The sequence below is a fragment of the Alexandromys fortis genome, unplaced genomic scaffold (assembly GCF_014885135.2).
Source record: "Alexandromys fortis isolate MF-2015 unplaced genomic scaffold, M_Fortis_MF-2015_v1.1 scaffold_230, whole genome shotgun sequence".
NCBI lineage: Eukaryota > Metazoa > Chordata > Mammalia > Rodentia > Cricetidae > Alexandromys > Alexandromys fortis.
This window is the reverse complement of record NW_026068206.1, coordinates 1,822,403-1,834,705: the sequence shown is the minus strand read 5'-3', so window position 1 is coordinate 1,834,705 and position 12,303 is coordinate 1,822,403. Positions and strand designations below refer to the sequence as shown.

Sequence of the window (12,303 nt, the reverse complement as noted above, 5' to 3'; positions counted from 1 at the left end):
AGGAGGCGAAAAAATTTTTTTTCAATAAAAAATTATATTTAAAAAATAATAAAAAATAAAATAAATGTTAAAAATACAAAAAAAGAAAAGAAAACCTACAACTTAATGAAAAACCTGTTGCAGGAGACAAAGAGATTCAGTATATAGCAAAGAAAAATGAACTAAATATAAATTTATCATGCATTAAAGGAGCTAAATATATTAAAAATATTGACAGCAAAAAGAAAAATAGTAATATTATTATAGAAGACATATTACCACACTTTCAGTAGTAAGCAAACTATCTAGGCATAATAGTGAAACAGATAGATACAGAACATCGTACCTAAGAGGGACAGACTGTACATTTGATTCAAGTACATAAAAATATTTTACATAATAGACCATATATTGTGTATCACAAAGAGAATTTCAGTAATTAAAAAGAGCTGAAATAGTATTGTCTAATTAGAAAGGACAATGTTTTTTTTCTAGTTCCACCCATTTGCTTTCAAATTTCATGATGGTATTTTTTTTTTTTTACAGCTGAATAATAAGCCATTGTGTAACTATATCACTTTTTCTTTATCCATTCTTTGGTTGAGGAACATCTAAGTTTTTCCAGTTTCTGGCTAGTAGAAATAAAATTGCTATGAATATAACTGAGCAAGTGTCCTTGTTGTAGGATGGAGCACCCTTTGGGTGTATACCCAAAGGTATATAGGAATGGTATAGCTGGGTCTTGAGAGCACTCTTTAAAAGGCGTTTACCATTATTAGGTACCAGACAAGTGAGCGCAAGTTTAGGAACTAATAAGACACCATTTTCTATGTACTAGATAATGTAAACTACAGAATAGCGATACCATCAAATTCTGGTGAAGATACTGATAGGTAAACAAGATATTTGGGTAATAACAGCCTGGAAAATTCTATTCCGGTATTTCATCTCATGTTCCACCATCGGAGATGTTGCCTGGGTCTGTTGCTACATTTGAGACCTTAAAACTTTTGATCTTCTACTAAGGATATTTTGTTGTGCTGAAATAGTTTCTATGGAAAAAGTAAAATAGTTGATTTTTCTCTTTCTTTTTAATTTCAGAATATTTAAGTCAGTATTCTATGGATGCAAGAAAAATAGCTTCCACTGAAGTTTTTGTTTGAGAGATCTCTTTTAAGATCCTGACATGACTTAGAAATTTTTGTATTTAATATGTTTCTATCATTCACAGTTACTATTATCTTTGGAAGCTTTTGTGTACTTTTGGCATGAACACAGTTTTTGAAAGTTTCCTCTTTGTTAGAACAAAATGACAAAGTCTCATCTTATCATTTCCTATTTGAAACATGGAGTTAGTCGTTTCCCGCAAGGTTTCCTGTTCCTGGTTGTGGAGAACAGTATTTAGAATTTGGTGTGTAATTTGTAGTTTTTATTCTAGGTCATTTTGAAGGAAAATGGTATTATGGTATTATTCAATGTTATTAATTTTATTATGTCAGTTAAACATGAAAAGCCCAGCAGTACAGAAATACACTCTTTGTTCTTTTGTGTGTGTGAGTGTCATTCAGAAAACAAACAACAGGTCCCATTGAAATAACAGCATTAATTTAATATCACACATTATATTTTGGATGAAACTAAATTGTAGCTGATACATGAATATGACTGCAGTGGCATATTGAATGTGGCTCGCTCTACTGTATGCTACAAGATGACTCACTCCACCCATTACTCTAACTACCAAGATATTTTATTATGCACAGCACACCAGGTAGTACCATATAATTTACAAATGAAATCTGACTCTTGTTTCATATCATCCCAGAACAATTAAAACAGTATTAGCTAGTGTCAACATGTTTGTAAATAGAAATAGAAATATGAATGTTGACAGTGCACGACAGTATATATTTATAAAGTGTTCTTCTAGGTGACCCAGAATATGCTTACGTTCATTCATTTTGTATTATTCCATGGGAGTTGCCTAGGTTGCAGTGAAAGCAAGAAGAGGAATACAGTTCATACATGAAATTCAATTTAAAGAGAATATAGATGATGGCAAACTGTGACTGCAGAATCATTGAAGAAAAAAGAGACAGCAATATTTGGTTTCTAAATGTACTATAGCAATCCACTATTAGTTAGCTGAGGTTCCTGAGGAAGTCAAAGGACAAGCTATAAAAATAGCACTCTATAAATTATAAAATTTATAGAACCTAATTAATGTTATTGGTCTTGTAGCTAGTAAAAAACAGAAGAGGCGCCAAAATATCAACATATAAAATAACATTTATTATTATTATTATTATAGACATCACAATAGCCTGCACTTCATGTTTTTTCTTCCATATGGTAGCCAGTTTCCTCCCTTAAATATCTATCTTTTCTGTTTTGATTTGATTATATTGAAATTTTTTCTCTTTCATTAAATAGGGCTGTATGGAAGAGAACGGAGTCAGAAGAGCATTACAGTGGTCAGTCTCTTGCTGGCAGATTCAAGTGAAGGAAGAACGGAGGTGGCTGGCAACTCTATTCCATTCTAACTTTTCTGGCTTGGAAACGTGCTATTTGGGGATTTCATGACGAAAGCGGCACAAAAGTGTTGCTTAGCATAGTGCTGTAGTAATGTAACTAAGAAGAAATGTGAACAAAGGGTGATATTAGAAATGGTCCAAGTTTGGTGTATTCTACAGATGTTAAGGAGGTAGAATTCTCATGACATTTTGCTTGGCCATATGTTTAAGGAAAGAAAAGCAAGGAAGAATTTTAAGTTTTTCAAAATTATGTACTATACTGCTGCCATTCACTATACTGACTCTCTTTCTACACACACACACGCACACACACATACATGCACACTTGCGTACACACAGAAAAAAACCCAAAACAAAACAAAAACCAAACCAAAACCAACCAAACATACAAAAACCCTTCTTTTTCAAGTTTCTTCTAAATACTCAGTTGGAATTGTCACAGGAAAAAAGCAGTAAGCAGCATTTGACCAAGTATTAAGTACAGAAATATGTCACCATATACACTCATAAAAACACCTTTCTTCATCTAAGAAGAAAATAGAAGTGTAAAGAAATGACAGCGGAAAAAAATTAACAAACCATGGCCCACCAGCCAAATCTGGACAGGTACCATTTTCTTTTATATATATTCTGCAATTGATAGGGGACTTATATTTGAAATCTCCAAAGGAATGATTTCAAAAGACATTAAATGGAACACAATTCAAATGTCAAAGTATATAAATTTCTAATAGAAGACAACCGTGCCCACTGTGTACAAGTTATGGCTGCTTTTGGGCCACAAGTAGGAGAATTGAGAAGTTGTGATACAGGCTTCACATCCCACCCTCTGAAATATTTCCTTTGATTGGGTATGTAGTTCAGCAGTAAAGTGCTTTTTTNTTTTTTTTTTTTTTTTTTTTTTTTTTTTTTTTTTTTTTTTAGAGTGTATGAGGTACTGGGTTGATCCCCAGGACCACGGGAAAACATTTATTACTACTTATTTTCACAACTAAAATATCTACTACCTAGTACCTTTCAGGGAAAGACTATTGCCTCCTGGTCAAATAGTACTTTAGACGTTAAAAAAGATCTCTATAGGTATATAGTTCTAGATACCTGGATAAATGATCTAGAACAATAACATCTGTGTTTTTAAATTTCAGATTATTTTCTCAATAAAGAGTTACCCTTTCCTCCCCCACAAAGGAACATGTCTTCTCCCTCTTTAACAGTGCTATAGATTCTGGATGAACCTACAATTAAGGCTTCTTTCTCAGAACAGAAGACTTGTTAAAATTACAACCTGGTTCCTGGCTCCTTTTCTGTCACATTTCATCACTCTTTCTTGCATACCAGTCGGATTTTTCACTTTCTACAGACAGAAGCTAAAAATGTCACATTCAGAAATTATTTAGTGTTCATTTCATTTAGTGTTCTACCCCCTTTCTCCCCCTTTTAATCTTTTTTAAATTTTATTTTACCTTCTTCTTCAAATTATCTCCGTTACGAAAAGGATGGAATGGAGAATGAAATGTCACACTCAGGAATTATTAGGCGTTCGTTTCATTTAGTTTTTTGTGTTACCTTTTCTTCCAAAAAGAAATGTTTTACTTTCTTCCTCAAATTATCTTTATTATGAAAGGATGGAGGGGAGGGTGGAGGAAACTTGTAAAACATATATAGGTTTTATTGCTGGAGAGGCATTATCTCCGTGATCAGCCTAATTTGTCCGGTCCTCCAGGTTAGAATATACACGTCCACACACCACACACTCCCACACACACCACACTCCCACACACTCCCACACCACACACACACACACACACACACACACACACTTTTTAAATGGCAAGCCCCCATCTATTGGACATTCAGCTTTTTCCCTCCTTCTCTTTGCCTCCTTTAGGAAACCTAGAAAACAAAATCTTCCCACGGAAACTCCTCAGGGACGTCCCAAGATCCGAGCTTGCGCACTCGGACTCCTCCAGCGGCAGCGCAGTCTTCACGGCAAGTCCGTGGGGTCTCGGAGCACAAACCCAGCGCGGGCTCCGCGGTCGGCAGGCAGGCGGGCGGGAGGGTGGCGCGGCGCGCGCGTGCGCGCCTTCCCCCCCCCCCCTTGGCCCCCTACCCTGCAGCAAGGGTTGCGTGACGTAATGCAACCTCAGCAGTAGCGGCGCTATAAAGCAGGACAAGGCGGCGCGCCTCCCAGACGCAGAGTAGCTTGTGATTGGCTCGGGCTGCGGAACCTCGGAAACCCGAAAGCTCGGACCTTCCAGGTCCACAGCTGCCGCCCCCCGCGGCAGCGGCGAGAGCGGCCTCAGTCTGACTGGCGGCGGCGGCGAAGGCGGTGGCGGTGGCGGTCCCGCGGCGGCGGCAGTGACAGGTAAGGAGACTCCTGAGGAGAAACTCGGGAGCGTCGGCTCTGCCACGCTCCGCGTGTCTCCGCGAGGGGAGAGGCTCCCACCCAGCGTCTCGGGGAGGGCGAAGGGAACAATGGAAGTGGCGTCTAGTCCCCGAGCTTTCCCCACAGCCGCCGGAGTCCCCGCTTCCTCCTCCGCCGCCATCGGAGGTCAGAGAAACGTTGGGGGGTGGTGAGGGTATCTTCCCCGGGCAGCCCCCTCCTCTCCTAGACCGGAGCTTCCCGGGGGAGCCAGAGCCGTCGTTTTGGCCGTCGGTGGTTTAGGGTGACAGGAAAATGGCGGAAAACAAAACGGTGGAGAGTGCGGCGTCCCCTCGACATTTTTCCTTAGCGACCCCCCCCCCCTCCATGATCCCCTCGCCCGCGCCCCGTGTCGCCGCTCCGACTCGCCCGCTGGCGGCGACGGCGGTTGCCGGGAGCCTTCGGCACGCCCGAGGGCTAACGGGGCACGGCCAGGGAAGTGGCCCGGGGCCGGGCGTGGGAGGGAACGGGGATCCGAAGCCGTCAGAGCCCGGCTGGGTGGGGGGTGCCTGGTGCCGTGTGCCGCAGCCGTCGCCGCGGCTGCCTCCAACACCACCATTTTGCTTGGCGCTGGGCTCCCACGTACGGCGGAACCGCGGGAGCGAGGGGCGACGGGCGGTGGGGTGGGGGCAGCGCCCGCCGGTGACCGCTGCGCCACGGGAGAGCAGGGAGGGCGACGCGGGGGACTCCTCCTCGGCCGGCTCTCGCCTCTCTGCTGCCAAGGCTCTCTTGTTCTCGCTCGCTTGAACATCAGCCGGCTGGGCGACACCGGAGAGGGCACGTGTGTGCCTTCTGCTGGAAATGATTGAAACTTGGCACGGTCGTGGGAAAGGGAGACTTCTGCGGGAAGAGTGCTGCGTCCAAAGCTGCAATATTGCTACTTGCCAGGGCTCCTTTGTCTATCTCTGCAAATACTACTTTCCCATTCTCTCGCTCAGCCGCCTTACCATTTCTCTTCTGTCCCTCGCCCTGTTGACATCACGGAGCAGCTTGCCCCTGAACGAACTGTTTAGAAGAGGCAGATGAGAGTAAAATTTGATTTTTGTGTGTATGTGTGTTTTCTGTTTCGCGTGTATTGATAGAGGGATGTTTACTTGAAGCATAGTTGCTTGGTTGTTCTCGGTTCGATAACCTTGTGTGGTACATACACTCTTGAGAAGACTGAGCAGCTTACCTGCTTATTGGTTATTAACCACCATACTGCTGTTCCTTTACATTGTTTAGTATTGATCTTATTGAAACTTCCTATAGGTGAAAAAGTATTGCACTTTATCTCTGTGCTATATATTCAGTATGGCGCTTCGCATTATATTTGCCCAGTATGTTGTAATTTTCACACTTTATTGAGTGTTAGAGTAGAATTTTCTGTATGGATTTGGCAAAAATCCACCTTGCCCTTGGTTGTTCTTTACTTTCCAAGTGAAGGTGTTTTAAAAATCCGAAGTAAAGAAGATTTTGCCTTAAGCAGGCAAATTCTAAATGTGATATTTTTATACTGCAGGGTTTTTTTTTTTTTTTTGGGGGGGGGGTAACTGGTAGTGTCCTGGCTGCTTTTTAGATAAACACAGCTTTGAACAGGTGAGCTTTCACAACCTCACCTTACAAGTTTGAAGAGTAGAGAAAAAATTCTTAAGTTGTGTAAGAGCGATTTGCTTAAAAATGTCTTGACGCATCTAATTTGTATTTTCATAATAGGTAAAGAACATTTCCCCAGAGAAAATGCGTTGTTTTGAAGGACCAAAATAAAAAGAAATTTTGCAAAATTCACTTTTCAGTCTGTAAGGAAATCTACAGTTTCTTCAACTCACTTGTGCAAAGGTGATTAGCAAATTACCTATTCTTTTTTTTATTAATTACAAAAATTTAAAACCATAGAATAACATTTGTAATTATTGTATTAGTTATATGATAAAGAAATCAAATGATAAAATTGAAGTGTGCATAGTACTTTAAAGTGTCAAAAATAAATCCTTACGGCATTTTTACTTAAATGTATGGTTATACAGGTAATTTATGGTGTACTCGTTTGGCCTTTTGTCCTTATCTTGGATGACAGCAAGACAAAAACATAGTAATTGGAAAGAAAGGCAAAATAGACCTAAAAAGTCCTCTCAAATATCAACTTTTGTCCCTACATAATTTACCTAATTATTTTGATACATAGAAATAATTAGCCACTGATAAAGATTATTTTTGTGTAGAAAGTATACAACTCAGACATTTAATATGGCGTTTGTTCTCATGATTCTTCTGCCTGTTGGGTAGCTAGAGAACATCACAGCAGGGGAAAGAGCTTAGCCATACCCCAGTACCACTTACTTTGGGTGGCATCGTTCTAAAATTTTCATTAAGGACATAGCCCTAGTGTAATATGTCTCATTTTAACAAACACTTCTGAGTGAAAATAACAAGTACCTTTTAAAATTCACACCATTTTGGTTGATTGGTTAGAATCTCTTGTTGCTGAGGCAATGCATATATGCAATTATAAGTATTATATTGAGTGGCAACATCTGGCTATCTGTTCCAATATGTCTGATTGTCTAAATATAGAGAATGAAACAGGTTGAGCTATTGCTTTAAAAACTTCCATAGAATAGCATGATTTTATTAATCATTACTGGAAAATATCAGCTGTACAATTGCAAGCAAATGAAAGAAGCAATGCTAAATGTTTGTATGTGATTGATTTTATCTTTACCATATTTAGGAAGCAGTCATGTTTCATGATTCCTCAAAACTGTGAGACAAGAGACTGTAGTAGAGTGAGGCCAGAAGTCCTTACTGGTTCAAAGAACTCCGGGGAAACTTGTGATAGAACATTTTGCATTATAAGTAGAGCCCCGGAGCCAGAGGTGAATACAATATCTGCAGAGCTCCGCTGCAGGGCTGATCTGGGTGTGGAAGAAATGGATGAGAGCTACTGGATGAAACTCACTAATACTAGACATCTGAGTCCTCTAGTAATGTATAAACAAACATACCAACTAGTAATCTGTCCTCATCTTATTCTTTTTCTTTATTACGTATATTTTAATTGGACCTCAGTCTTGCAGTTTTGTTCTTTTCCTTGTTTTTTTTTTTATCACATTCCTATGGATCATCACCATCACTGTGCCTCATTTTCCATTAGCTTGGCTTTACTTCCACTTACCTCTTTTGTGTCTAGTTCTCACATAAAGCAACTAAGCAATTTGGGGTTTTTCTTTTCTTTTATAATGAACCTTGCAAACCTGGTTGTAAGGCATATTTTCTATTTTTCTCAAAACAACAAATTTGGAGGTAAATGTATTTAAACTGTTTTTCAAACCATTTATTTTACAGATATTTGTGAATGAACTTTGCTAAATATGGATTCAGGTGGTGGAAGTCTTGGATTGCACACTTCAGATGCTAGGATGGCCCATACCATGATTATGCAGGATTTTGGTAAAGCATTTTCTTTGTTGTATCTTATGATTATAAAGTAAGAATGTATTAAAAATAAACAAGGAAATAGAATTACACTGAAATATTCATTCACTAGGAATATTGTACAGCTAATTTTCATAAAGGCATATATAAATTGTATATTTAAGATCATATAATTTGTAAGAAGTTTGAGATAAAGGAAGTTGGTATATAAAGATAGTATTTTATGAGAAATGAAAAACTATACATAAGTGCTTATTTGTATCATGTGATAGTATATAATAGTTTTCATATGTAGAAAATGTTAAATCAGCTGTCTAAAATGTGCTTTAAGTTGCATTGTTCATGAAGCTAGAAAGGGATGTGCTTCTATCAAACAAAGGATTAAGATGATTATAAAGAGATAAAGGTAAATCATAGATTTGGTAATTATGTTCAGATATCACTTCCTCAAAGTTACACCAACAAAATAACACTTCTTTTTAAAAAGATTCACACACGCGTCTGTGTGTGTGCACATATGTGCCACGTGTATGTAGGTGTCCACAACAGACTCCTAAAGCAGGCATTGGCTCTCCTGGTGCCAGAGTTAAGGGTGGCTGTAAGTTGTCTGACATGGGTACTTGGAACTGAAAGCAGGACCTCTAAGAGGGCAGCAAATACTCTTAATTAACCACTGAGCAATTTTTACAGCCCACCACCTTTTCCTTTTTTTTTTTTTTTTTGCCCTAATAAAAGATTCCCTACAGCTACGCCCAGTTTTTTCAGTGGCCTTAAAGCAGTAATAATTTTGATGACTATGTTAAAACTACATTGATTGTCTAGAAAGAAACTAAATTTTGGGAAGATTGGTCTGAATTTTAAAGGAGGTAATGGTGTCCAAATTAAAAGATACAAGGATCGGATTTTAAGAATTGAAGATGAGGTAGGATTTAAAGTAGAAAACAGAAATGATAAACAGTTGTTAAAAAAGACACAGAACCTATAGGGTCATGTGGAATTAATGAAGTTGAAATCAGCGATGGGCAAATAGAACTAGTGATACTTTGCTTGCCTAAGAAAATGCTGCTACTATTCTCGATGTGATTTAATATGCCATTTGCTGCCCTATTTTAAAGATCTCAGTTTTAAAGATTAGAGGAACTGTATTCTAGTCTTGATAGTGATGTTATCTAGGTTATGAACTTGACTGAATTCCTGATCCACTTTTATAATGAGGACGTTGAGGTTCTCTTGAGTTCTGTGATTCTTTGACATTTGTCAGATAAATACACCTGGGTACCTCAAGGTTGAATTTAGTAAGGATTGAGATGATTGTAAAGGTGACATATAAAGAAGCCATTGATTTATTCTTATAAAAGATGAGTGGGCTTTCTTGTTTATGAATGATTTAGAAATGATTTGGGATGGGTAAAAAAGTAGAAGAATTGTAATAGTTAATCTTGGTTGGTGACTTGATTGGTGTGAGAGGATTTTAAATAGTTACTAAAGCCGATGATTGGGTACTTTTTACACTTACCTTATAAGTAGGCATCACCATCTAACAGACTAGGAACCTAGATGCAATAAAATAGGAGAATGCCTGCTATCACAGGCATAGTCTCCTTCTGTTTCCTTTGCTCCATGAGGTTAGCTCTACTACATGCTCCCTGCTGTGATGTTCAGCCTCTCACTTCAGTCCCTTAACAATGGAAACAGGCGGAAATCTCTGAAACTGTGAGCCAAAACGAATCTTTAAAATTCTCCTCTCTTGTTTAAATCACAGTAATGATAAAAAGTGACATAGAAAGAGCTATAGATGAAAGGAAACAAGGTTAAATATACAGATTTATTTTGTAGTCCTTAAAATACTTGTCTGGAGAGTTTATAAACTTTAAAATGCTAAAACCACTTATGTTTCAATTTTGGTTATAGACCAGAGGGATATTTGAATTTCAATATACTAAACAAATTTTTATTTTCAATGTCAACTTTGTAACTTCCTCAGTAGCTTGAGTTTTTCTTGTATATAATACTTAAATTTATTTTTAGTTGCATACATATTGAATTACTTTTATACAACTTTTTCTTTTTCATTAAAAAAATTCATATGTCATACCATTAACCCCTTTTAAATTTTATATTTAAAGTAGTTATTTTTATTTGTAGTTATATGTATTGTATATGCATGTTTGCCACATGCATGTTGGTTCTGAAAGTCAGAAGAGGATGTCAGATCCTTTGGAGTTGTGTTACAGGCAGTTATAAGCCACCTGATCAGGGCTGGGACTGAACTCGGGCCTTAAGGAAGAGCAGCAGGCGTTTTTAACTGCAGAGCCATCTCTTCATACACCATTTTAAAGCTTATAATTCTGCATTTTAGTACACTTTGAGAATTCTGCAGTGATTACCAGCCTTTTTTTTTTTTTCGAGACAGGGTTTCTCTGTGGCTTTGGAGTCTGTCCTGGAACTAGCTCTTGTAGACCAGGCTGGCCTCAAACTCAAAGAGATCCGCCTGCCTCTGCCTCCTGAGTGCTGGGATTAAAAGCATGCGCCACCACCGCCCAGCCCGGCCAATTTTCAGATATATATTATACTAAAAATTATAATCTCAAAATTTTAAAAATATAAAAATGAAACAAAATTTCATTTTTGTTTCATAAAAATGAAACAAAATTGTGAGCAGTTACTGCCTATTCCTTCTTTCTCCACCAGTTCTTAACAACTAGTAATTCAATTTATGGATTTACCTATTCTGAAGACTTCCTATAAATACAATCATGTAATGTATGGCCTTTAATGCGTGGCTTCTTTTACTTTAACACATTTTCATGTGCCATTTATGTTATAACACATAACTCTTTTATTACCAAATGCTGTATTATAGGTGATCACATAGCTGGAAGAAATGTTTTCATTTGATACATTCCTTGTTTAAGGAAGGAGAGAGAAGATGGGAAGGTTTGCGAACTACTTCCAATTTTAGTTGGCATTGTCATAGTTATATAAGTCTTCTCTAAAGTGAACTAATGAAGTAAATGATTCTATGTCAGAAAAAAATTAGAGAGCTACTATTTTTTGTTATATACCTAGTCATGATTCAACTGCTTAGTTGTGTTTTTAAATGATAAGTTATCTTAAATTCCATTTTCATGATCTTTTAAATTGAAGTGGGTAAATCAATCCCTACTGAATTTTTATATTGTGATAATACTGTTATTCTTAATTATATTGAAATCAAGAGTTGCTAATATGAGTAGTGTCTACTCATTTATTGATTTATGGTTTGTGATTGTGCTGTTCTAGAACATGTTAGGTTTCCATTTGTAAATAGATTTTGAATTTTTTGAAGTTATACAGCTATGTGTCACAAGGTCTCCAAATTCTGTAAGGTTCTCATTTGAGACTATGAGATGAATATTGTATAGAAAATTGGAAGAATTAATTTACAAGTTACTAAATCAATTACTTTTGAAGGATTGTTAAGATTTAAAAGTTTATAATATTATGTCATATAATAGTTTTGCTGATGTTTGAGGACAGAGATTGACCTTACAGTCAGTGGCATTGAGTTTAATAGTTGTTTAAGATTTTAGTGTTGGAAAGGTAAGTGTTGCTTTGAAACTTATAAAGCAAAATGGCCTTATATACTAGCCAAAGACAGACTGTTAAGAATTTTCTTTTTTTTTTGCTGTCACTCCAATGTGGTGCCAAATAACATTTGAAGAAATCCTCACAAAATAGAAAGTATTTTGTCAGAATTTACCGTTTGTTGTTGCATGTTTATCTCATTGATTCACATCTGAAAGAATCATATGTAATTTTTTAACTAGTAAGATAAATTCTTCATGCCATTAGGTACTACTAAATAAATGTTAAAATAACATTTAAATGAGTTTCTATGTGCTAGCTCTTTTAATTCTCAAAATATTACTGTAGTATTGTCCTATTTGCTTAATTTTATAAATCTCTCTTTTA

At 37.4% G+C, this 12,303-nt stretch overlaps 1 protein-coding gene across 4 annotated transcripts in view; it reads left to right on the top strand.

The window, feature by feature from the left end:
• The first annotated feature begins 4,741 nt into the window (after positions 1 to 4,741).
• Znf711 (zinc finger protein 711) overlaps positions 4,742 to 12,303 on the top strand; it is a 29,362-nt gene continuing 21,800 nt past the window's right edge. For 2 of the 4 annotated variants that reach the window (XM_050130218.1, XM_050130217.1), the window contains exons 1-3: positions 4,774 to 4,878; positions 6,631 to 6,753; positions 8,260 to 8,364. In XM_050130218.1, the coding sequence (XP_049986175.1) occupies positions 8,286 to 8,364 (79 nt within the window). In that variant the 5' untranslated portion in view covers positions 4,774 to 4,878; positions 6,631 to 6,753; positions 8,260 to 8,285. Of the gene's footprint in view, positions 4,879 to 6,630; positions 6,754 to 8,259; positions 8,365 to 12,303 lie in introns of all 4 variants that reach the window. The other 2 variants (XM_050130215.1, XM_050130216.1) reach the window with 2 other exon arrangements.